We start from the raw sequence: 24,140 nt of genomic DNA, 5'->3' as shown, positions 1-24,140 counted from the left end.
TTTCCATTGTAAAACTAAAAAAAAAAATAAAAAAAAAATAAAAAAAAACCCTGTATAATATTTGCGCATTAGACGGCTACGGAAAACCACTGAATCACCTGGCCACTCTCCCTTAGGTACAATCGCTTCAGACAAAGGCTTTGTCATGATATGGACCAGTTGGTCAGGCCCATTCGGTTCAATATCTTTTTTTTTTCTTTTTTGTCGGGCAAGGAATCAAGACTTTTCTGGATTTATTCGCAGTTCAATCTGCATCAACCTACTATCCTCATGTCATACTTTGGATTGGGTGATGTTTGTCAGTCAAAGCTTTCAATGCCTGCTGGGCCTCCTTTTCTCTTCCTTTGCATCCCGTCAGCATCAAGCTCTCTACTTCATGCACAGTGTCCTGTATTCTCGTCACCACTTCTACCATCTTGATTTCGATTTGCCTTCTCCGGTCTATGAGGTCCGTTACTCTTCTCAATCGCTCTGCCTTTTCCGACGCCCTATATGCCGTCAGCATAACGGAACCCAGCAGAGAGTGCGTGTGGAAACTCTGTACCGTTGTCGGTGACGCTGCTTCTGGTATGCAGAAGCTTGCTCCGTCATTGAGGAGAGCGCAATCTCTGCCTGGACGACAATGGCTCTGGCCCTCTCATCGCGCTCTTTCTTCAGCTGCCCGTGGCGCATAAGTAATCTTGTGTCTTCCAACTTTGTCAACATCGCGGATTCTCACATGACTTACCTCAAGGATGCGTTGTGGCGCTTGGATGGCTATGGTGGTTGGATCAGAGACTTCTTCCGGTCGTTTTCGTGTGTTTCGCCGAGACATGGCAGACTTGTCCATCAAGTCACCGATGAGTTGCAGCTTGCAAGAGATGCCAGAACCTGAGTCAGCTCGGGTTGTGCTTGGAGTGATTAACTTTTGGAAACCATAGCGCGCACAGTAAGTCGGAAACACAAAAAAAAAAAATAAGGCGAGGCAAAGAAAGGGGGAAAACAAGAAGGCGGAAGGCGTATCCAATGCACAAGAGCCAGGGAGACGTCAAGAATTGCAAAGGAAGGCACGCACGTTGCGACCTGCACAAGTACGTACAGTACGGAGCACCCTACCTCCTAGATGCCAGCACATTATCAATCGAGAAAAGCAATCAAAGGCATCTGAAATTCTATATGTCTTGGTATCACAGTAGCCTTCCTATTCTCATTCTGCTCCTTATTTTTTTTTCTTATGAGAGATAGTATCATACATCAATCTGCTCAAGGCAGGCTGCAGACTTCATCGCGTCAGGGCAATGTCGTCTATCCTCAAAATCATCTTCACCGTCTCAGCTGCCAGCTCAATAGCACTCGTGCTCACAAGCAATGGCTGCAGCACGTTCTCCTTGGAAATGTTTGTGTTGACGCCACCTGACTTGATGCTGACCCCGGCATTCTTCTCTCCCATCTCGTGTCGGTGCCTCAGGTCGGTAACCACCTTTATGCTGTTCAAGCCAGCATTCTCGGCCAGGGTGGTGGGTACCACCTCCATGGCGTCTGCAAAGGCCTTCCAGCAGATGGCCTCTGTGCCCGTCAGGCTACGAGCTTGTTTAGACAGCTGGGCGGCAATCTCAATCTCGGCGGCACCACCACCTGCAATGAGAGCCTTCTTCTTGACCAAGCAGCGCATTACGCAAAGAGCATCGTGTAGACTTCTCTCGGCTTCTTCGAGGATTAGCGAGTTGGCTCCCCTGACAACCACAGACACCGTCTTCCCAGTGGCCTTGGCACCCGTAACCTTGACCATGCGTGATCCAGACGACTCAGCTTCCTCGACCAACTCCGCGTAGCCCAGCTTATCCTCGGTGAAAGAATCAATATCTGCAATAGGTTTGCAACCTGTTGACTTGCAGATGAACTCGACTTCGTCGCGCTCAATGTCCTTGATGGCCAAGATGCCGAGTTTGGCCAAGAAATGCAAGGAGAGGTCGTTGACTGCATCCCGCAAAATCGACTTTTGGATAAGAAGTACGTTGCACTTGGCCTTCTTGATCTTTTTCGCCATGTTGAGGAGATACAGACGCTCCTCCTTGACAATCTTATCCATTTGTCGATAGTCGTTGACTTGAATAGTGTTCTCCATCTGACGAGAAAGGATTAGTACACGGCGCGATATTTTGTCGGTGAGAAGGGATTGCGTCTTACATCAGGCTTGGGCGGGCTCAGCTGGAACTGGATCAGACCGATGCGTGCCTTTTCCATGCGGCTAGGCCCTCCAGCGTTCTTCAGAACGGGCTGGTTTAGGACGAGTCCAGGGACAAGCTCGCTATCTTCGATTGTGCCTCCAACCTTCTTCACAATCCGGATACTTCTAAGGTCCACGTTGTCGGCCGTCTTGACATCGATGACCTTGGTCACGGCATTGACAGCCATGGGGCCAAGGAGGTTCGAGTATTGGGAAACGATCTTGGAGGAGAGTGAGGTGTTGGCAGCCTGGAGTAAAGCCGAGGTGTCGCTAAGAGTGATTGGCTGGGACATGTCATGCAAAACTTCGACAGCGGCAGCAGAGGCCCTCTGAAAGGATTCGGAAATGACTGAGGGGTGGATGCCCTTTGACAGAAGTCGGTCTGCAGCACCAAGCAAACTACCACAAATAACAACCACAGACGTTGTGCCGTCGCCGGCCTCAACATCCTGAGCTCCGGCCAGGTTTACAAGCATCTTGGCTGTGGGATGCATTACCGACATGCTCTTCAGCATGGTATGGCCGTCGTTTGTGATGATGGTCTCTCCTTTTCCGCTTCGAATCATCTTATCCATACCACGAGGGCCGAGCGAAGTTCGAATAGCATCGGCAACAGCTTAGGAGAGTCAGAATAGCTGCACCAATATTTGACATGACGCATTCCCTACCTCTGGCGGCGACAATGTTAGATGACCGCACAGCCATGGGCTTTTCCTTGTCCTGGAAGCTTTTGGTTAGCGGGGTGATGAAATACAATGGCGGGGGATGAACAGAAGCTCGACGTACCCTGAAGGTTGCATTGTGGGATTGCCCGGCTGAAACAGCAGGCGCTGACATGATCACGACGGAGGCAAGCTGCCGAGAGGATCCTCCGATTTTTTGTTTGACGACAGGCGTGTTGCAGAAGCTGCTGGAGATTGGGAAACTGGAACCTGGTTGAAACAACTGGGAGATATTGATCCCACTTCCTGCTGCCCTACTCCACCACCGTCGACCCGGTCCCCAGAAATTTCGGCGTCGGGTCACAGATTATCCATGCTCCGTACCTCCCCGTCCAAGCTGTCTTGGTCCCACACAAGCCCGTTAGTACATGAAAGGTAAGGTAGGTAGGTACGTACTGCCCAAGCCCTGAATCGGCCTAGTGTCAACAGGCTGGTTGGTCTGTGCACGAAGCTCCAGGCAGCCTGATGGTTGACCAGATTACGGAATGCTTCCTTCCATTCTCTTTAGCCAATGCAAACCCCATCCGACCAAACCCCATCCAACAACAATCCTCTCTCGCATCATTGAATCCATCGCTTGCGCAAACTAATCCTGACAGCACTGGGCCCGAAATTCGTTATTCATCCAGCACCGTCGCAGCCCGCCCCGTAGGCGGCTTATTCCATCATGGTAGGCTGTCAATGCATATTGCACGCACCGACCCAAAGAGCTTATGCAATCTCCGTCGTTAACCTTGGTCCAGCCTTCCGCGACAGGTCGAAACTGGGAAAAGTACCAGAAAACGTTCGCCGATGACGAGACAGAAGAGAAGAAGATAACCCCTCTGACGGACGAGTATGCGCAACACGCTACAAATTACCACGGGAACCCACCAGTTAACCCCTTGAAGGGATATCCAGGTTTTAAAGACGTACGGTGCCGCGCCGTACGGAACCGCGATCAAGAAGCTGGAGAAACAAATCAAGGAAAAGCAACAGAGCGTGGATGAGAAGATTGGTGTCAAAGTGCGCATGGGCCTCGCTTTGCGCATGCCGGAACAAGTCTAACGTCGTTGAGCAGGAATCTGATACAGGTCTGGCGCCCCCGCATTTATGGGATGTCGCGGCCGATCGTCAAAGAATGTCTGAAGAGCAGCCTTTCCAGGTGGCGCGCTGCACAAAGATTATCGAAGACGACAAGGGCGACGAATCAAAGAAGAAGTACGTCATCAACGTCAAGCAAATCGCCAAGTTTGTTGTTCAGTTGGGGGAACGGGTGAGCCCAACAGATATTGAGGAGGGAATGCGAGTCGGCGTCGACCGAAACAAGTATCAGATCATGCTGCCTTTACCACCAAAGATTGATGCCAGCGTGACGATGATGACGGTCGAGGAGAAGCCCGATGTCACATACGGCGATGTGGGCGGCTGCAAAGAGCAGGTTGAGAAGCTGCGAGAAGTCGTCGAGATGCCTCTGCTGTCTCCAGAGCGGTTCGTCAACCTCGGCATCGACCCTCCCAAGGGGGCACTTCTCTACGGCCCGCCCGGCACCGGTAAAACGCTGTGCGCTCGAGCTGTAGCCAACAGGACGGACGCCACCTTCATCCGAGTCATCGGAAGCGAACTGGTGCAAAAATACGTTGGCGAAGGTGCACGGATGGTTCGCGAGCTGTTCGAGATGGCGCGGACCAAGAAGGCGTGCATCATCTTCTTTGACGAAATCGACGCTGTTGGCGGAGCACGGTTTGACGATGGTGCCGGCGGCGACAATGAAGTTCAGAGAACCATGCTCGAGCTCATCACCCAACTAGATGGCTTCGACGCTCGTGGAAATATCAAGGTCATGTTTGCCACCAACAGGCCGTCGACCTTGGATCCCGCCCTGATGCGGCCAGGGCGTATCGATCGGAAGATTGAGTTTTCGCTGCCGGACCTGGAGGGCCGGGCCAATATCCTTCGCATCCACGCCAAGAGCATGTCGGTTGAGCGAGACATCCGATGGGAGCTTATTTCGCGCCTGTGCCCCAACGCCACCGGCGCAGAGCTCAGAAGTGTATGCACAGAAGCCGGCATGTTTGCGATTAGAGCCAGGAGAAAGGTGGCCTCGGAAAAGGACTTTTTGAGTGCCGTGGACAAGGTCATCAAGGGCAACCTCAAGTTTAACTCGACTGCCACGTACATGCAGTACAACTAGACCTTGTCGTTATCCGGGCGTTTGCCCTTTTTTTTTTCATTTTTTTTTTCATTTTTTTTTTTTGTGTATGATACAAAGGAAACCACAAAGGGTTGAGCTGAGCCTTTAGACTCGCCGGGTCGCTGAAAACATGGATAGAAGCTGGCTTTTGTGGCATTTACCATCTACCGTTCGTTTTCCCAGAATGAAACGCCCCATGGTGACGCGGAGCAAGTTACAGGGGACATGTCTTTCTGACCATTGGGGTCACAAACCGCCAAAGACTCGAAAGGCGGCCAAAGTAATAGACGGCCCGGTTCACGAGCGCAGCAAGGTATCAATCATCACTTGATGCAGTCGGCACGAGGCATACCTACAAGGGAGGTAGAAGTGGTTGGTGATGCGAAAATAGGAGGCCCTTGGCTGATTCAATATGTACAAGATGCAAAATGGAGTTGAGAGGGCGCAAATCATCGCTGCCATTCCTAGATTCGCTTCGCTTCCCGGAGTGCTAGCAAGTGCTCCTTATTCGCCGGGCAGACCGGAAAGACATCCTAGGCAAGCTACTTCTCCCTCGGAACCTTGCTCGACACAGCACCTGCTGCAGACGACAGCCCGGTGCCGAGAGGCAGCCCGCCCTCCGCCATGCTGCAAGCCTCCATGGTCGCACTGGCCGCGCAGCCGGCCCATGTGGTGGTGGTGGTGGTGGTGGTGGTGGTGGTCGTCGTCGTCGTCGTCGAGGCCGGCCCGCCATGGACCGTCCCCGTCCAAGTCCAGCCGCGCGGGCACGTCGTGCGAGTCGTCGTCCACGTGGAAGCTCCTCGACAGCGCCGCCTGGTCGGAGACGGCAGACACCCCGCCGCAGTAGTCCCACCCGCGGCACTGCCTCAAACACACAAAACACGCCCTCTCGCCACAGGCCTGGCAGGTGGCAAACGAGCCCAGGTCCGACTTCTTGGTCGGCCTCCTGTGGCAAATGTAGCACGGGGCCAGGATGGCAGCCGTAGCCTTGAGCGACAGCTGGATGCCCAGCGCCGGCCCTCGACGCCGCGGCGCTGCTCCGTGCAGGACATCCCGGCTGCCATGGCAGGCGTGCATGATGTCGTCGTCGTCGTCGTCGTCGTCGTCGTCGTCGTCGTCGTCGTCGTCGTCGTCGTCGTCATCGTCGGGCGCCATGGTGCGGAGCCGCTTGCCCGGGAAAGGAACGACTTTGCGAGCGCGCGACATGTCCTGGTTCACGTCGACAAAGTACAGCTCGGGATTCGGTTGGTCGTGGTCGCAGAGCCGCCGGATGCCGCTGCGGGCGCTGGCGTCGTCGTCACCCCATCGACGCTTGCGGGCGGAGCGGAAGTTGTCGACACCAGCAACACATGGCATCTTCCACGTCGAGGGCAGTAGGGGGCCTCGCCGGGGGGGGGGAGGTGGCGCAGAGAGGCGAGAGAGGGCCAAAAGGGACTTGCTGGCGTGCGTTTGAGCCGGGGCGAAATGTATTGCCCCCCCCCCTCAGAGATGCTGATGAGCAACAAGGGGAGACTGGGTGACTGACTGGTTGCTCAGATGGGGTGGTGGGCGGCGAGGAAATTCGCTTGGCTGGAGGCCCCCGGGTTTGGGCTGGAGGAACGGATGGAAAATCGACGGGGTCCAAAAACATCCGGCAGCAAAACAACAAACAACAACAACAACAACAACAACAACAACATCAGCTAGCTTAGCTGACAAGCTTTCGTTGCCAAAGCAAAAGATTGAGACTGGAGCATCCGAGGCGCGAGGCGTGAACGCCCAGGGGAAAGTCGGGGGGAAAGCCAAGCCAAGTCGGCCTCTGTTTGGTCCAAACGCTGGCAACGGGTGGATAACCGCTCCACATTGGTGGAGTCTGTTGCCATCAATTTGCTGCTTGCTGCTTGCTGCTTGCTGCTGCTGCTGGTGTTTCTCAGCTCGAGGAAAGCCAAGGAAAGCCCAGCAAAGCCCAGCAAAGCCCAGCAAAGCCCAGCAAAGCCCAGGAAAGCCAACGGTTTGCAGAGTACAGTACATGACCGAGCAGGCTGCCTTTCCTTCAAAACGCTGGCATGGCAAACGTCATGCCCGTACCAAGTTTCCAAGCTAGCCACGACAAAAAAAGTTTAAGGGATTGAAATTGGATCGATCGTCTGATTTACACTCTAGCATGCCACCACTTCCCCCTCAAGAATCCCAAATCCTCTCGTGGAAAACAACTGCCACTCCCGTTTTTACCCGCCTCCGCCGACAAAGGGAGCCTCTCGGCAAGGGGAGGCTAGTGTACATATAGCACGCGCGCAACCAACCGGGCTGGGCTTTTCTTAGTGGCGAGTCTTGGACTCGGCAGGAGGATCGTAGGCAAGCTTCCTTGACTTCAGCCACGCCCACTTGTATCGCTTCACCCACACGCTGACGGCCCACAAAGCCGACGTGACAATGAGCACCTTCAAGCCCATCTTCTTGCGGTCGTCCATTTCAGGCTCGGCGGCCCAGTTGAGGAACTCGACCACGTCCTTGGCCATCTGAGACGTCGAGGCCGGTGTTCCGTCCTCGTAATCCACCAGGCCGTCGTACAGAACTCGCGCCATTCCGATGCCGGTTCCCGGGAAGTAAGGGTTGAAGTTCATGCCGGGGGCGACCTGGGCACCGGCCGGGGGCTCGTCGGGATAGCCAGTCAACAAGCTGAAAATGTAGTCGCAGCCGCCGTGGCGACCCTTTACAATCAAGCTCAGATCTGGGGGCAGGGCACCATTGTTGGCAGCCCGCGCCGCCTCTTCGTTCTTGTAGGGGTCGGGGATGTAATCGGCCAGCTTTCCAGGTCGCATTTGAGTCTCGCCCTGATCATCGGGCTCGCCGGGATACTCGTTTTCCTCGGCGAGGGCCTTGGCCTCGTCCACGGTCAAAACAGCGCCGACCAAAGTACGGTAAGGGATTCGGCTCAGGGAGTGGCAAGAAGCACAAACTTCACGGTACACCTGGAAACCGCGGCGCAGTCTGCACAGATTGTCGTCAGTAAAAAGATTGGGTTCCCGTCAACATCACGTCAAAAAAACGTGGCAATGCAAGAGGTCAGGGTAGCCTACGCCTGGTGGTCGAAGGTTTTGAGCCATTGCTGGTGAACCCAGGGATATTGAGTAGCATGCAGGCTAGTGAGGACAGTCAGCAATTGAAACCTTGCAAAGATGAAGGGGGACGGAAAGTGAAAAACGCCCACTGCTGCGCAAAGGACAATTTATACCGCATGTAGACGCGGGCAACAGCCAAAGGGTGAGGAACAACCTCCAGCAAACGAAGTCAAGGATCAACGTACCCTTCCTCGGCAGGGGTAGCAGCAAAGGCCACGGGTCCGTAAAGATGATAGTACCAGGCGATTGAACCAGCAGCGACCGTAGTGGAAGCGATGGCTGCAAAGTTCAATCGAGCCGTGGACGTTTCTCCAGCGGCACCCGAACTCGTCGTCGCTGCGCGCTATTAGAACAAGTTAGAAGGGAAAGAATGAAACAAAAAAAGGGGTAAGCACAAGAGTGTGTGAATGCTCAACATGTGGCGAGATTGTTTGGGCTGCCATCGTTTCGGTATGTTGACGTTTGTTGGTGCACGAAAGCGGGAGGCCAGAGCGAGCCGGAAATGAGGCCGTCCTACCTTGGAGACATTGTTGACGCCGCTTCGAAGCCCATTGAGGGTGCGCGTCGAGCGCAAGCAAGACCTTGCCAACATTGCTAGAAGGCTTTACCAAAGCCGTGGGAGGAAACCGCAAACAGAAGGTGGCGGCGATGGTCGATTCAATCTCGAGATTCAAGGTTCGAAAGGGCTCGCTCGGCAGGAGAGGTCATACCCAAGGAGAAAATCCAGCGTTCCGAAATGGGCCGACGCTGATTGGCTTCAAGTCACGTGCACTTTGGCCTCGGTCGGGCCTTGCGAATAAGCAGAAGCAGAAGCAGAAGCAGAAGCAGGTCAGGTACCGAGGTACCTGGCGGCTTGTACGGAGTACGGAGTAGCAGGTAGGGAGTACCCCACTTACAGCTTTTACCTTAGGTATCCGGTACGGAGCGACGTCGACCAATGCAAACAGAGCCTGCTTACGTACTTTGTTTTTCCCATATATCATCAGCTGGAACTGACTGATAGCCTGAGTGATGATATACCGGTATAGGGTGTTGCATTTGCTGACTGAAGCTGGCTGCTTATCGTGTAAAGAGAACATGGATGCATGTGGCCTATTTATTGTGCCTCTCAGACCGCTTGTATTCAGCCCGTAACAACTTTAACAACCCAACCCCGTATATGGCCGACCGACCACCTGCAACTTTAGGTTCAGGCGCACATACTTGTACCTACATACCAATCTGCCTAATAAGTGCCCAAGACCATGCTAATGGCCCTGGAAAGCTGCGGAACAGTCTGTACTTTGTACTCTGTGCGGCTACCCCGCCCCCACCAAGGCAAAGAAAGATTCGTCACTTTCAGGAACTGCTGGTTCGTTAAAGGGCCTGGCTTCTCTTTTCCTTCTTTGATTCACCCCTTGTTTTGCTGCTTGCTTCTTTTTTTTTTTTTTTTTTTTTTTTTTTGGTCGTGCCTGTTCTATAATATCTGATATACGCGGCTTCGTCAAATGGCTCCTTCAACGTCAAATAAGCTGTTCACCCTTGAGGGCAAGGGGCTCAAGCTCGACACGGCCGCAGACGTTGAGCCTCACATCAAAGATCTCCGCGCAAATGATGTTGAGGAGGTCAGGCTCCTCGGCAACACCTTGGGTGTAGAAGCATGCAAGGCCATTGGAGAAGTCCTATCCACCAAGAAGAATCTAAAGGTACGGTTTCATATCCGCTCATCCGATGAACAAAAGCCTCCCCCCCCTTCTTCCCTGAAGTAAGACGTTGACGGGTGCCCAATACACAGGTTGCCAACTTTGCCGACATTTTCACCGGTCGGTTATTGACCGAAATCCCGGAAGCCCTTTCTTCACTCCTCACGTCGATTCTTAATCATCCCAAACTTCGCACCATCAATCTGAACGACAACGCCTTCGGCCTCAACACGCAAGCCCCTCTGGTTGCTTTCCTCGCGGCTCATGTCCCCCTCCAGCACTTGTACCTCAACAACAACGGTCTAGGCCCTCACGCCGGTATCCTCATTGCCGATGCTCTTTCGGAGCTCCATGCCAGGAAGGACGCTGCCCGCAAGGAAGGCGCCGAGGTTCCCGACTTGGAGACGGTGATTTGTGGGCGAAACCGATTGGAGAACGGCAGCATGACGGCCTGGGCCAAGGCTTACAAGCTTCACAACAAGATCAAGGAAATCAAAATGGTCCAGAATGGCATTCGTCAAGAGGGCATCTCCCACCTCATCAGCGAGGGCTTGAACCACGCTACCGAGCTCAGGGTGCTAGATCTTCAGGATAACACCTTCACTTTGAAGGGCGCCAAAGCTCTTGCCAAGGCCGTCACCAATTGGGCTGTCATTCAAGAGCTTGGTATTGGCGATTCGCTCCTCAGCGCCAAGGGCGCTCTCCTTCTTGCCGAGTCTCTCTCGCGGGGCGATAATCAAAGGCTCGAGATCTTGCGTCTTCAGTACAATGATATCACCGCTCCGGGAGTCAAAAGCCTGGTTGCTGCCGTTGAGGAGGGTCTGCCTGCCCTGAAGCGGATTGAACTGAATGGCAACAAGTTCACGGAAGATGACGAGTCTATTCTTGCCCTTCGGGAGCTTCTTGAGCAGCGAAAGGAGAAGCTTGCCGGAGATTTGGTCAATGGAGATGAATGGGGTGTGGACAGTCTGAGCGACCTCGAGGAACTGGATAGTGAGGAAGAGGAGTATGGTGAGGAAGAAGACGAAGGTGTCACTACAGAGGAACTCGCCGAGAAGTTGATCACAGAGGCCAAGGAAGCTCAGGAGGAACCCGTCGTCCAGCTCAAAGAAAAGGACGTTGATGCCCTTGCCGAGAAACTGGAAAAGACCAAGGTTTGATTACGGATAGCATGCTCTTTTTGAACACCGGACTTGTCCACTTGCATAGACTACACCTTGAAAGGTCGTGACGTTGCCTTTGGGGAGGAAAAGCATTTGTAATGTCTCGGCGCTACTGGGGAATGAGGAGACGTAATGGTACTGGGAGGGGGGAGTACTTGAAGTTGGTGTGACTGTTTCAGTCTTGGGGGAAGTCTTCTAGCCACGTACCTCGTCTGGATAATCTTGAGCCCAGGTTCTAAGACTCTGCGTTAGCCTCGATATTGACGCTTACAGAAAAGGGGGGGGGTGATGAGGAAGGCAAGGATTGAACATGGAATAAGGTAAATGTCTCAGCCCATCCAGCACGGCCTTCTCAATACCATGACCTTCCCCAGGCATCTTTTTCTTCGGTGTTATGATTAAGCCGTTCTCAACAGAGGGAAAGAAAAACTGTCCACAACAACTTCTCAACCTATATATGCGTAGTCTAAGGCATGGGAGCCAAACGTAGTCAAGGACCTGAGTTTGCACCTCTGGAGCTTACATGTCCATAGCATCCACCTCCATACTGCCGGCTCTGAAGCGCTCCAATGCGCCATACTGAACCGCCATTTTCAGCTGCTGCTGCTGTATTTCATAATCGGATCCTTTGTAGACTGGATCAGTGGCTCGGGAGTAGTTGTTCCTGCTCAAGGCATTTCCGAAATGGCTATGGACACTCCTAGAAACGTCGTCATGCGCTTGACGCCCGTACTCTCGTCGCATTAACTCTTCGTATCCGGAGGACATGTATGGTTCTGTCTCGGGAGCAATGCCTTGTTGGGTCCACCCACCATTCTCGGATTGAATGGGAGTTCCGTCTAGGCTCATGATTGGGTTCTGTTGAAGTTCATACCGCATCCGTGCCATCTGTTCTTCCTGGTCTAGAGATGTGCTGCTCCATGCCAAGGCAGGAATATCTTCCGCCTTGTTCGGCGGACAGATGCTCCACAACTCCAAAAGCCGCAGCTTTTGAGATCCGTCGGCTGTGCGGAATAGTTGCAGTTGTGAGGGTGTGAAAATAGCAGGGTTGAAGCCATAGCTGCGCAAAACTTCCTCTGTTGAAGAGATGTCGCTCTGAGGAGGTTCCGAGGAAGGGCGCTGGGGTTGCGAGTGCGACCTGTTGTCCAAGGGTTGAGAATCAAGTCGTGCAACATGGGCGGAATGGTTGTAATGCTGCGAGATTGAATATACAATAGATTGAGTGGGAGCAGTGGGCACAGGTATGACCGATTCCTGCCGGGTCGTCTCCTTCGGGACGACGGGTGAGCGAGAGTCGGGGTTGAAAGTCAGACTACGGGAGAAGAGGCTGGCAAGGTCTTCCTGGGCCTGCTGAGAAGTGCCGGGCATTCCCGGTTGGACAGAAACCATGGTCTGCAGAAAACTTCAGCCTCGAACGCTCTGTGTCTTGGAGAAAGGCCCCAAGCTAGCTCTCGTACCTTGATTAAAGGTGTGCAAAAGATATCGAGTGCTTATTTGTGTGAAAGGCTGCCAAAGCGATCAGCTACGGTGCTAGGCTCAATGATTCGACTTGCTGTCTTCTCAAAACAGCTGATTGAATGAGTGAGAAGAGCAAGGAATCTTGAATTTATAGTCACTTTCTCCTTTTTTCTTGGCCCTCTCAGCGAGCGAGGTTAAATTGCAGGGAGCGACCGTGGCCTCTAGCTCAAGCGAGATATCGGTTGGGTCGATATGCAGTTGGGTATCAAGCAGAATGTGGGACGAGTGTGAAAAGATGCTTCTCTCGACGTCGGTTTGTGTCTTGATTCAAGAGGTAGTTAGATGACGAAGACGATATTTGAACTGGAAAAGTATATTTCGGCTATTCTACTGTAATTAAATCCCAGACGCGCGAATGTAGTGAGAAGGTGCAGCGGACAAAGTTGCATGTGCGTCTGATCGGTCTGACGATTACAGTTCCGCCACCTGGCACGTCACGTCGCGCCTTCCCCTCCCCCCTTGTCTTCCTTCCTCGGTTTATAGGCGGGTCAGCACGGGCGATTTGGGCATGGGGGGGGGAAGATGGGCGGGGCCTTCGGGGCTCGGGGTTCCAGAACGCCCAGAGTCACGAGATGCAACTACGCCAGTGCGCCGCGCCACGGAAGGCGACATTTGACTCATTTTGTTCAAGCCAATGAGCACAGACGGAACGAGATACTAGCATTGTGTCCGTAAAAAATGAAATAAACATAAAAATAAAAATAAAAATAAAAATAAAAAACCCATTAAGATAAGGCAAGACTTAACACGGTTACCAAAACATATAAAGTATTCCAGCGAGGCTTGGGGCAAATTTGATACCTGGTCATGAGACCTGCGAAAAGTGGCGAAAAGTGAGCTAGGGGACTAGACCATATCAAAATACTGGGAGTTTTGGAGTTCTAGAAGTGGCGGTCATAAGGTGTATTTCCATGCATTGGGTAGGCAACAACCATTCCCCGGGAGGGCTGGAGGGCTTTCTAGATGTTGGTCGCTGCGATGCAGAATTACTTGCGTCCGCTCAATCTGGGGCAGAAGAACACAGGTACGGTACTTACCCGTTGAACGCCTCCGATTCCCGATCTTGCAGTGATTCAAGGTGACCTGAAACCCGCAGTTTCCAGTGCCTCCGAGAGCAGTGGGTTGATCCTGGCTGTCACTTGCTTGAACAAACGAGGCACAGAAACGGCTGTGTGACGCAGCCACGCCTGTTTCAGAAAGTCTCGGGCTGGATTATAATGATACGCGATGATGGATGATGGTGTGATTAACCTACAGCTATTGCGCCAGTTTCTAAGTACCTGTCAGTTGAGTCACGTGTCAGAGCCGGAAGCGATGTCTGGCGAACCCAGCCACAACCCGTCATAAGAACCCAGCCACTAGGCCTCAGCCTCAGCCTCAGCCTCAGCCTCTGTGGCTGATGCTACAAGTGGCCCCCGCGGCTAAATCGACGCCTCAGGCAGGCAACAACGCCCTCCCTGACAGCCAACCACATAGTAAACGCGGTACGCAGCTTAGGCTGCCTATTACCCATCACCTAGTACTACATGCTTGCTCAATCGACTTGTGCTAGTTTCCTGGAGCTCCTCCATCCAACCCGCACGCCCGCACGCCCGCTGCCGCCCTCTCTCAATCTTGCCCAATTCGAAGCACGCCTTGCCTTCTTTCGTCTATAAGCAGCGACTCAGGTCTGAGGCGACCGCACTGGCAATATGGTAGGTGCAGCACTCTCTTGCCTTTGGTGGCTGAGCATGCTTGCATGGGCCCAGGCTCCGTTGGAAAAGTCAGCTAACGACAGCTCCGTTTCCCCGGGACGCAGACATCGATAGGCACGGGTTACGATCTTCTCAACTCCATCTTTTCACCCGATGGCAGAAACTTCCAGGTGGAATATGCCTTCAAGGCTGTAGAGAATGGCGGAACCTCAATCGGCATCCGATGTAAAGACGGAGTTGTTCTGGCGGTTGAAAAGGTGGTGACATCAAAGTTGCTGAAGGCTGGCGCGAACAAACGGATCGCCTCCGTTGATAGCCATGTCGGCGTTGTATGTGCCGACGACTTCTTTTGATTCCTTTTTTTTTCTGTTTCCCCATTCCCCAATGGTTGGTTGTACACTGCCCTTGCCCTTTCGTGTGCTAATCAGCCATATACATAACACTCCAGGTTTACTCAGGAATGGTCCCAGACGGCCGCCATTTTGTCGACCGCGCTCGCGACGAGTCCCAGAGCTGGCGGCAAAACTTCAAAACTCCCATCCCCACAGCCGATCTCGCATCCCGAATGGGCAGCTACCTCCAGGCATACACCATGTACGGATCCGTCCGGCCGTTCGGCATCACTGCTATTGTCGGAGGCGTCGATACATCAGAAGAGACTCCTGTCGACGGAGAGGTTGGTTCTGGTCCCGATTGCGGTGCCGGTGGTAAAGTACCAGGCAAACACGGCGGGCCGTTTCTGTACATGATTGAGCCGAGCGGTCTGTACTGGGGCTATTACGGCGCTGCGACTGGCAAGGGCCGCCAGGCCGCCAAGGCCGAGCTGGAAAAGCTTGACCTGCAGTCCGAGACTATGACGCTGGAAGAAGCTGTCAAGCAAGCGGCCAGAATCATTTACGTCGCCCAAAAGGATAATAATAACAAGGACTTTGAGTTGGAAATGACTTGGATCAGTGGCGTGGACGGGCCGACCAAGGGTCGTCATGTCGAGGTCCCCCGGGAGCTGAGAGAAGAAGCCGAGAGATTAGCAAAAGCAGAGGATGACTCAGAGGATGACGATGACAATGACAATGACAAAAAGGACGATGACGTGATGGAAGAGTAGAGAGCGCGGAATATTGAAGGAGGGGAGACCGGCAGATGATATCGTATCGGGCTTTCTCATCACGCCGAGCGAGGGGCACTTGTACTACCACGACGCCAGGTTCATAGGACAATGCCTCGTCAATGATGGGAGGCAAAAGGAATAGATGAGCCAACATGCCAGTGCGTTTCGGTCCCCTACAAGAGACTGGTTTCTGACATTGGCGGGAAAGACAAGCTTGGCTTGAAGGAGACGCAGGCATACGTGCTTGGCAGAAGTCGACTTTTGGCCTCGTTGCCATACTCCTTGCCCCGTTGCCTGGCCGGGTATTTATGTTGCAAACTGCCTTTTCCGCGGCAGCAAAGAAGACTTGACCAAAACAGAGTTTCAACCAGCGATAGTCTGCGGTATGTGGCGTTTTCTCCATGCAATAAAACAGCGGCATGTTTGAATTCAAGTTGCTACAGAACGAACACATGTACAGCTTCGCAGGCGCCAGCCCTTCTCTCCGGCGTCAGAATGACCCGACAAGGGCTCTCGCCTCGGGAATGGATGTCTGAACACAAACGTGGACAGAGTTCCCCGACAGCAGCCAACGAGTTGACTTTTGTCCGAGTTTGACTCTCCAGCATGTGGAATGTGAAGCAGGCAGACCCCATCGCCACCCACGCCCGAGGCCCACGGCCTCCGTGTTCTCAGACAGTCCCGTCCCCGTGTTCCTGCATGACCGGCGTCGCATGCTCCTGACACCAGTCGACCCAGTCAACGATGAAGCGCTTCTGCCACTTGCGCTTCCCGCGCGCCAAGGCCTTCAGCGTTCTCGCATACACGTCGACAACCGAGTCGAAATTGTCGGCGCTTCTCTCGAGAACGGCCGTCGCCACAGCCAAGCCAGCGGAACTTGCTGCTCTGGCATACTCGCCAGATTGGTCCTCAAACGCCTCTGCGTGGATCTCCTCCAGGATGGACAAGAACGCCTCGTCATCCCGATCCTCCTTCGCCGCGCCGCTCTGGCCGGTCTTGCCTCGGCCGGCGGCTCGAGCTTCAGATCGTGCCTTGTCGAGGTGTTTTCGATGGGCGAGAATCATGCTGACCGCTCGGCTGGCCAGCGGTTTGGTGGAGGTGGTTCGCATGAGCCTCAGAAGAGGCACGAGCAGTCGGAACGTGTGCTGGTTGAGGGGCTCGTTCTTCATGTAGACCTCGAGCAGGTCCAGGATTCGGTGTTTGAAGTTGACGACGGACTGCTTGGCTTCCAGTTTGAGTTTCCTGCTATCTGGCTTGTTGGCTTTGATGTGCGGTGCAATGGCAGCGGAAAGTTGTTCATCGAGAGCAAACATTTGCGAATCGGACATGTCGCCTTCATCCTCTGATGTTTCGGCTTCGGCATCCTTATCGAGGCGGTGGCTATCCAGGATTTTGCCCAGGATGCTGTCCAACTCCTCTGGATTCTGCCATTCACCTCTTGTGTTTAGCACCTCCTTGTCACCCTCTTCTGACTCGTCGTCGCCCCCGAGACCAACAAACTCCATGCCGGGGTCGAGTTCAAAGTCTGACGCATCCTCGACGTCTTCGATATTATCAGCATTTGCCATGTCGGCTGAGTCCTCGACATCGGCCGTCTCCGCGTCGGAAACATTGCTGTCAATGTCAATGTCCATGGCATCGTCATCGATATTAAAGAGCGCCTGCTGTCCTGCCGCATTTTCTTCGGCAATGAGAGGCTCGGTGAGGAGTTGTAGCCCGGCAGCAGATAACTGGCTCGTGAAGACGTGAAACGCTTGAGAAGAGACCTCTCGCATCAACTTTGATGGTTTGGAGACCATTGAGAGAATAATCTCAACAAGCAGCTCGGAGCTGCCTTCGGAACTGCTGTCGTCTTGCAGACTTTCCTCTAGCTTAGCTTTCCCTGTTCCTTTCTTTTTTTTCTCCTTTGTAAGCCCGATGTTGAGCCTGCCATAGAACTGGGACAGATCTTCAAGCACGTCCATCGCATCAGGTTCCTCGTTGCACAGGTGAAATATCGAAATGGAATAAAGCAGTGCTAAAACATGGGCGATTTGCTCATCTTTTGGAGACTTGAAGTTGCTCTTCAACAGCTTATTGATATGCAAAAGACCAGTATCAATAGCTTGTTTGATTTCGGGTGCCATATTTGAGACGCTCGAGTTCATAGCAACCATCGTCTCGGTAAATTCCTTGAACTCAAAGCTACTGCGGGCAAATTTCGCCCGCGATGCAAGCGACGTCTCGAGGCCCGAACGAGCCAACTTTCGTATCGGGTCGGTGAGTATTTCCTTTGAAAGATCCGTGGGTTGGGCATAGGCCAGGCTAGCAAGTTCTTGCAATACTGTGCCGAATGAGACTTGTCCACCACCGGCCGCCCTGTCTTCTGACGGTATTGGCGCACTCAAGGCATACTTGCGCAGTATTTTCGTTAGGTAGTCGATATAAGTACGCACCACAAGCTGGGCCTTGGTAAGTTCTTGGTCCTTCAGTGTCTTCATCGGTTGCTTAATCACAGCTAAAACCGCCGCCATGTTTTGCTCGTTGACGTTTTGCAGGAGAGTGCTTGCAGTCTTGCAGTTTGTTCTTTGGTCAAGAGTATAACTTCCATTTTTGCCCAGAAGGTTCTTAAGAACAGGAGCAAGCAGTGCAGGGTGTTCCGAGACCACAGCTTCGACGGTCTTTAATGATTTTGTCGCAGCTCGGTGAAGATAGCGGTCTTCTTTCGCAGCTTGATTCAATAAGCAAGACATCAAGTTTCGACTGAACAGCACTTGCAGCTTGGACGGCACTTCAGCAAGACCTGCGAGCATCTTTTGGAATACCATAAAACCTTTGAACTTCTGCCCATCCGTGGCTTGCCGAGAGAACAGTCCATCTACCGAGGATGTTAGTGTCGTGTGTCTCCCTTGTAGTAGATTTTCATTACTTACCATCAACGACACGACTCCAAAACTGATCAAAACTGTCTTCGGCATCGCTATTCTGAACACTAAGGAAACGTTTCAATATCAAGTCCCAGACAAAATGTAGCTGGGCATTCCATGACGCATGCTTGGCGGCACTTTGTTCCTCTTTATGGTAGTTGGACGTGTCTTTGAAGCTCTCCTTCAAAACAGCCGTCAGATCTGCGAGTGATTTGCTGGACAGCGGGTTTTTCCAAGGCTGAGGTTTCAGATTCGGATATCTGTTAAGCGTCACAATCCAAGCCGCCACTCCTTCCGGGGTTTTAGCCATGCCAGCTTCGGCAACTTTGACCAATGTAGCTTTGGCGTCGGACTCGTTCATTTGCTCCAGAGCGCGGACGAGCTCCCATCCACACTCTGGTCGCATCCATATCCTTTTATTTCCCAGTTGCAGCAGCAAGTCCAGAACAGCATTCAACCTGGTGGTGTCCTCAAACGGAGTTCTGGATTGAATGAAGCACATAAGACCAAACAAGAGACCATAGGCATGATCTCTCTCTTCTTGTCCAGAAGCATTTCCCCCGATCCGCGTCTTCTCCACAAGAAGCTCGAGAGTCTTGTCAAAGGTTAAACCGGGATATTTTGTTTTCGCGAGCTCTTTGCGGTCGAATAACTGTTCCAGAAGCGCCGTGATGACGATGCTGAACCCCAGTCGAGATGCATTGCGACTACTCGCAAGGCCCCGAAACAGGCGGTGGCCGAGATGTCTCTGTAAAACGGCTTCTGAGACGCCATCGCTCTCGAGAAGACTTGATATAATGCAGGCAGAGGCCTGGTCTCTTTCAGATTGAATCTCGCTTCCGAGCATTTCGTACAAGACTGCTTCTCTTCTTCTATCTTCACCGGTGGGCGTCTCAACAAACGGTCGCACTTCGAGGGTAGGGCTGCTATATGCGGAAAGGTCGAGCGAATTTAGTTCCTTTTTTGCCTTTTTAGGCCCAGAAGCGATGTTATGTTGCCCATCCTTATTACTTCTCTTTCTTTTCTTAGCCATGTTGCGTTATTGGCGCAGCTCGCGAATTCCCAATGGTGGTTATCCTCTCAATCATACATTTCAGAATGATGAATGATCAGCTCAAGGGCAAAAAAAATGTTTTGCCGGTGTTCACCGCCGCCTTATCGTGAAAAGCTGCTATCAATAGCCCCACCCCCACCCCCACCCCCACTTGGCGCCAGACTTCGGCACTCCGGCACTCCGTGTACGGGGAAGTAACTGCTCTCGTTCCCTCAGTCGGTATGCATTTATCATGCGGCACGAACATCGCGGGCCCTTGGCCTTTAAATTCCATCGCTGTTGTGCGGCAGTGAATCTGCAGTTAAATGCTCTCACATCCCGAAGAAACAGATATACTACACGGTATTAAAGCATCTGGCTAGCTTCTTGGCAGACGATGCCAGAGAAACCAAGGTTACATTACATGATCTTCAAAACGTACAATGTGCAGAACATGCAGAGAAGAACTGCATGGAATTCCCGAAAACATAAAATATGGACCTGGCATAGCAAAAATGAAGCTAGGCCAGACGCCTCACCCGAATGCCACATGGCTCCGGCGTCAACGAGGACTAGAACCCATCGATTGACAGAAGAGGAACACAAGACTTGTGCTGAGCACAATACTCGAGTACGTGGCAGTACTTGCATGCATGTGTTGTGTGTGTCACTGGGCTTGCCTTGGTGAGATCACGCGCACAGTTGCACGTGACACCGCGGCTTACTGTCCCGTTGCTAGGCGGGGCCAGAACGCGGTAGCCGCTTTGTTTACTTTTGGTTTACGCGTCGCCATTTGATCGGGAAGCTACAGGCTTGGGATGCAAGCCTCCAAGACAGAGAAAAAGGGCGTCATTTTTGACAGCCAACCCGGTCTATGCATGAGGCGTCAAATAGCTGCTCTTGATGGGGTTTTCTTTTTACCGGAGTGAGGGCCAAAAAAAAAAAAAAAAGTAAAAATTGACTCGTTCGAAACTGACAGCCCTGCCTAGCACCCAGCAATTGCAGGGCAACGCAGTGCCTGTTTAGTCACGAGGCATTGATGTGGGTGGGTTGTGAAGGGATATGAGCTAGTTTATTAGAGGCGGGCTTTGACAGTGAGTCCAGAGTGCTTGATCCAATAAGGAGCCATGAGTTGGCTATCTGCTGAACTGCTGAAGAACCATGTTCGCCGTCACCGAAACTTTGCTTTTAAGAGGAGATGGGTGGGCTAACGCCAGCGCATGGCTTCAACCAAGGGGGACTAGGGCAGCGGCAATTGGACGCCCTAACTATCAGCTACCTCCTGGAAGGATCATTGAAGTCTCTGGCGGGCAGAATTCAGACAGAGCAGACCAACTCGACATTTCATTTCTTTCCCAGTTGGACCTTCCCGAGTTAGGATAGAGGTTGGGGTGATACTTGCCCTACTTTGGCTTTATTTTCTGGGACGAGGTCAGCCCTGCTGCATGCTCTCAAGACTCTATTTGAGCTTGACGCAACAAGAGGGCAGAGTGCGGAAATGAAGGTCGTATAGTATACGGAGTACCTTGTTTCGAACTTTGTGTGCAAGCAGAGGCATGATCAGATTTCGCTTTGAGCGAGGCGGAATAATTCCAGCCACCTGTTCAAACTGGAAAGGAGCGATCTAGAAGCAATGGCTCGGATCGTGGAGCAAGTCGGGTGAGTAGGCCAAGAGTTGCCGAGCCTGGCGTGTTTATGACTTTGCATCCTTGCTCTGTCGAGACGATCACTAACCATTCCGGAGCAGCGACGTGCTCGCCGCCCTGACTGCCCGAGCAATCAATCAAAGTAGCCAAGGAAAACCAGGCCATGGATGCCATGGATGCAACCCACCATTACTCGGGGAGATCGGAGCTGGGGCTGCTTCATCGACGCAAATCGCATTGGCAACACCGTATTGCGCTTGGATCGGACGCCCCCGTTGGAGTTGTCGGCGAAAAAAAAAGAGAGACAAAAAAAAAAAAAAGAAAGAAAAGAAGAGGCTCTGCGTCTTGGACAGCTGTCCTTGATGCTTGGCCGCTTGAGGCTTTTGAAACACGAGCGTGTTGCTTCGAAGATGTAGACTGATGGAAAGAAATACATGCTATTAAAAGATATAACCAATACATAAGTGGGGATACTGCTGCAGCATCAACAAATGTGTGGTGCGATTAATATCATTGCGTACAATTCAATGTTTTCATTCAACCAGACTCTGCATTGGAAGCGTGAACTGCTAGGTTTAGGTACCCCAGCCTTATTGACCTTACGTACAGTGATAAGTCAATACTACTGTACCTGCAGTCGCCGACCAGGGCGTCGTCTGGGAGAAACTTCCGTCGCCACTTCCAACAACCCCCGACCTTGCAAGTAGGAGGTAGGTAAGGTTAGGTAGGTAGGTACCTAGCACTAAAGTGTACCGATGGTTGAGCGTCTGGTTCGTTACGGATGTGCTCCGTACTCCGCATTAGTTTTCGTACGAAATCTTTTGCCTACTCGCCCACCGCTCTTTTTCTGTCCAGATTTTCAGCTTCTTCTACTTTGTTTGCGGGCGCTATGTATGCCCGCGACTCCAAGTTACAGGCTCGCCTTGTATTGAGGTACAGTACCAACCAAGCAAGGTACCGGGTTCAGCCTGACAAGTCCCCTGGCCTCAGGCTGGTTATGGGACGGGACATTGGTGGACGATCATGCTGCAACAACGCAACAACCTGTTTGTCAGATTTTACCCAGGGACCGCGCATCCGCACTGCTTCAGGTCTGATATTTATTACTTTGCAGGTCCGGATCCAATCGGGCGGCGGGGGTTGGTGGGACTTCTGAAGGGATTCATCATTTGCTGCTTCGACGAACCTTGAGCAGAGCCGGAATATTCAGCTGGGCCATGTGAACCTGGGTTTGCTCTGGTACGACGAGTGTCCGTACATGTGGAGCTTGTGGTAACAGAACGAGTGGCATAGGCGGATCGTATCGCGAGGAGGGTGAGTTGACAAGACCGGGCTGCGCTAGGATTTTCTAGATGCCCCCAACGGCGCAGTCCTTACTACTTGTTACTCCATGCCGGGATTTTGAGTCCCATCTGAGTCGGCGAACAAATGCCAGCCATGGGAACATGATCCGTTTGATAACCTTATCTCGTCGCGTACGTCGCAACACGGCAATAAGCATTGCTGCTGGTTGAAAGCATTAGGTACTCGGTAGGTAGGCGGAGTCATTGATTTCGGTGCCAATTTCCAACGGCAGCCGTCTTGGACACCAGCCGATTCGTCGTGCCTGTACTGTACGTCCTATCTTGAGTGGCTGCAGTGCAAGGGACTGAAACCACGTATAATACGGACACATACATACAATCAAACATTGCCGTGCTGCGTCTTGAATTGAAGGTTTGAAAATATCCACAGCCTCATCGACGGGCTCGAGTCAGATCTCGGCGACAACGGAAAAGCGCAACTTTCTGCAAACAAGGGAGGGAAGGGACCAAAAAAAAAAAAAAAAAAAAAAGGGCCTCGTTTTGGACTAATGGCAAGGTATCGATGTCCTCGCAACCTTGCTAAGCGCCCGCGGTGGAGATGTCTGTTGATCGCTGATTGACCATCACATGTGTGATGAGGGAGATATTAGACGAGAAACATCGGCTCAGCCGTCTTGGATAGGGATTAGTTGGGAAGAACGAAACCCAGGACTAGGTACTTCGTACCTGCCTGAGAGGAAGGTTAGGTTAGGTGTTAGGTCTGGTACCTCCTTAGGTCTGTCTATACCTTGGGAGGTATCCACTGCCCAGAGAGTCTGGTCTCGGGCGCCTTCAGCCTCTCCACTCTCGCCAGGTCATTCTTTAGCCTCGTTATCCTGCCCATTTCCTATTGCATGAAAATCTCAAATAATCACCGAGAGATCTGAAACTCTGTTTGCCTCTTTTCTTATCCGAGTTGACGAGCAGGTGACTGTCGCCAGGAACCAGCTCGGCGCGCCACGGCAGGTCAGAGGAAGAGTAAGAAGAGGTAGGTTCTTCTCGACAAGAAAAAGGAACCGTCTGCCCAGGCAATACCCTACCTAACTCATGAGACGGAACCTTTGGCGGGCGCTAGCATTCCACCTTGTCGGACAATTGACGACTTATCCCTTGCGACATGGCTCATGGCTCATGGCTCATGGCTCACCAACGTTGGCTGATTCCAAGTTTCATGGCTGCTGACTGACCCAGTCGCCAGGCCCCGTCTCTACTCGCCAACGGCTCGCTGTTTTTGGACCAACCTGAATTGATTCTGATTCCGTTTCCGTCTTTCATGTGCAGCATGACCTATGCCATGTCGTCGTCACCCCATGTTATTGTGTAGGATCAGACTTCGTGACCCGACCAGATTGATTACACCATCGCCCGCCCGCGGGACCGTGTGCAGTGAGTGTCTGGACAGTGGGCATTGCAAGCAACGGAGAGGGAGAGTCATGCCGTCAAACTCTCATCAGTTTCTGCCATTGGTGTTGATTGCCCGCCACTTGTGCTTTCAAGGAACATGCGGGGATTGTTGCGCCAACCCAACCCGGCACAAAATGTACGCAACAATACTCCGTTTGTATCAAGGCTCCAAAGCGTCAACTCGAGTTGGTGGCTTGGGTGACCCCATGGCCTTACTTGTCTAGGCCAGACTCCAGGGCGTGACTGTCATGACACTGGGGCCGCCCACTCACGCCAGCGCGGCCGAGAACGCTTGAAACTAGAAGGGTCCGGTCTGGTACATACCTGTAACTAATATCAATGTCAAGAACCTTAGGTAAGGTAGGTACATACCTTACCTTAGGTACCTAGGTAAGGAGGTAGGTATCTACCTAGGTACCTTGGGAAGGTAAGGCAGGTAAG

General features: G+C 52.5%; 9 protein-coding genes across 9 annotated transcripts; 3 read left to right on the top strand and 6 right to left on the bottom strand.

The window, feature by feature from the left end:
* Positions 1 to 268: 268 nt before the first annotated feature.
* On the bottom strand, positions 269 to 829 carry UV8b_02925 (uncharacterized protein; the record flags this gene model as incomplete). The annotated part of the gene is made up of 3 exons (XM_043140423.1): positions 269 to 488; positions 545 to 657; positions 728 to 829. The coding sequence occupies 3 exons, from the start codon at positions 827 to 829 to the stop codon at positions 269 to 271; spliced, it is 435 nt and encodes a 144-aa protein (XP_042996357.1).
* A 432-nt stretch (positions 830 to 1,261) lies between these two features.
* UV8b_02924 (uncharacterized protein) lies at positions 1,262 to 3,043 on the bottom strand (the record flags this gene model as incomplete). Its single annotated transcript, XM_043140422.1, has 4 exons — positions 1,262 to 2,104; positions 2,167 to 2,822; positions 2,875 to 2,926; positions 2,993 to 3,043. 4 exons carry the CDS (start codon positions 3,041 to 3,043, stop codon positions 1,262 to 1,264), a joined length of 1,602 nt encoding a protein of 533 aa, XP_042996356.1.
* Positions 3,044 to 3,595: 552 nt separating this feature from the next.
* On the top strand, positions 3,596 to 5,101 carry UV8b_02923 (uncharacterized protein; the record flags this gene model as incomplete). Its single annotated transcript, XM_043140421.1, has 4 exons — positions 3,596 to 3,598; positions 3,672 to 3,763; positions 3,819 to 3,933; positions 3,989 to 5,101. The coding sequence occupies 4 exons, from the start codon at positions 3,596 to 3,598 to the stop codon at positions 5,099 to 5,101; spliced, it is 1,323 nt and encodes a 440-aa protein (XP_042996355.1).
* A 504-nt stretch (positions 5,102 to 5,605) lies between these two features.
* Positions 5,606 to 6,457, bottom strand: UV8b_02922 (uncharacterized protein; the record flags this gene model as incomplete). Its single annotated transcript, XM_043140420.1, has 1 exon — positions 5,606 to 6,457. One exon carries the CDS (start codon positions 6,455 to 6,457, stop codon positions 5,606 to 5,608), a length of 852 nt encoding a protein of 283 aa, XP_042996354.1.
* A 941-nt stretch (positions 6,458 to 7,398) lies between these two features.
* Positions 7,399 to 8,794, bottom strand: UV8b_02921 (uncharacterized protein; the record flags this gene model as incomplete). Its single annotated transcript, XM_043140419.1, has 4 exons — positions 7,399 to 8,071; positions 8,161 to 8,223; positions 8,388 to 8,545; positions 8,720 to 8,794. 4 exons carry the CDS (start codon positions 8,792 to 8,794, stop codon positions 7,399 to 7,401), a joined length of 969 nt encoding a protein of 322 aa, XP_042996353.1.
* Positions 8,795 to 9,689: 895 nt separating this feature from the next.
* UV8b_02920 (uncharacterized protein) lies at positions 9,690 to 11,044 on the top strand (the record flags this gene model as incomplete). Its single annotated transcript, XM_043140418.1, has 2 exons — positions 9,690 to 9,887; positions 9,977 to 11,044. 2 exons carry the CDS (start codon positions 9,690 to 9,692, stop codon positions 11,042 to 11,044), a joined length of 1,266 nt encoding a protein of 421 aa, XP_042996352.1.
* Positions 11,045 to 11,566: 522 nt separating this feature from the next.
* UV8b_02919 (uncharacterized protein) lies at positions 11,567 to 12,436 on the bottom strand (the record flags this gene model as incomplete). The annotated part of the gene is made up of 1 exon (XM_043140417.1): positions 11,567 to 12,436. The coding sequence occupies one exon, from the start codon at positions 12,434 to 12,436 to the stop codon at positions 11,567 to 11,569; it is 870 nt and encodes a 289-aa protein (XP_042996351.1).
* A 1,820-nt stretch (positions 12,437 to 14,256) lies between these two features.
* Positions 14,257 to 15,364, top strand: UV8b_02918 (uncharacterized protein; the record flags this gene model as incomplete). Its single annotated transcript, XM_043140416.1, has 3 exons — positions 14,257 to 14,259; positions 14,364 to 14,588; positions 14,708 to 15,364. The coding sequence occupies 3 exons, from the start codon at positions 14,257 to 14,259 to the stop codon at positions 15,362 to 15,364; spliced, it is 885 nt and encodes a 294-aa protein (XP_042996350.1).
* Positions 15,365 to 16,038: 674 nt separating this feature from the next.
* Positions 16,039 to 19,306, bottom strand: UV8b_02917 (uncharacterized protein; the record flags this gene model as incomplete). Its single annotated transcript, XM_043140415.1, has 2 exons — positions 16,039 to 18,224; positions 18,280 to 19,306. The coding sequence occupies 2 exons, from the start codon at positions 19,304 to 19,306 to the stop codon at positions 16,039 to 16,041; spliced, it is 3,213 nt and encodes a 1,070-aa protein (XP_042996349.1).
* Positions 19,307 to 24,140: the final 4,834 nt, after the last annotated feature.

The sequence above is a fragment of the Ustilaginoidea virens genome, chromosome 2, assembly GCF_000687475.1.
Source record: "Ustilaginoidea virens chromosome 2, complete sequence".
NCBI lineage: Eukaryota > Fungi > Ascomycota > Sordariomycetes > Hypocreales > Clavicipitaceae > Ustilaginoidea > Ustilaginoidea virens.
The sequence above is the reverse complement of the archived record's forward strand: the minus strand, read 5'-3'. Positions and strand labels throughout refer to the sequence as shown.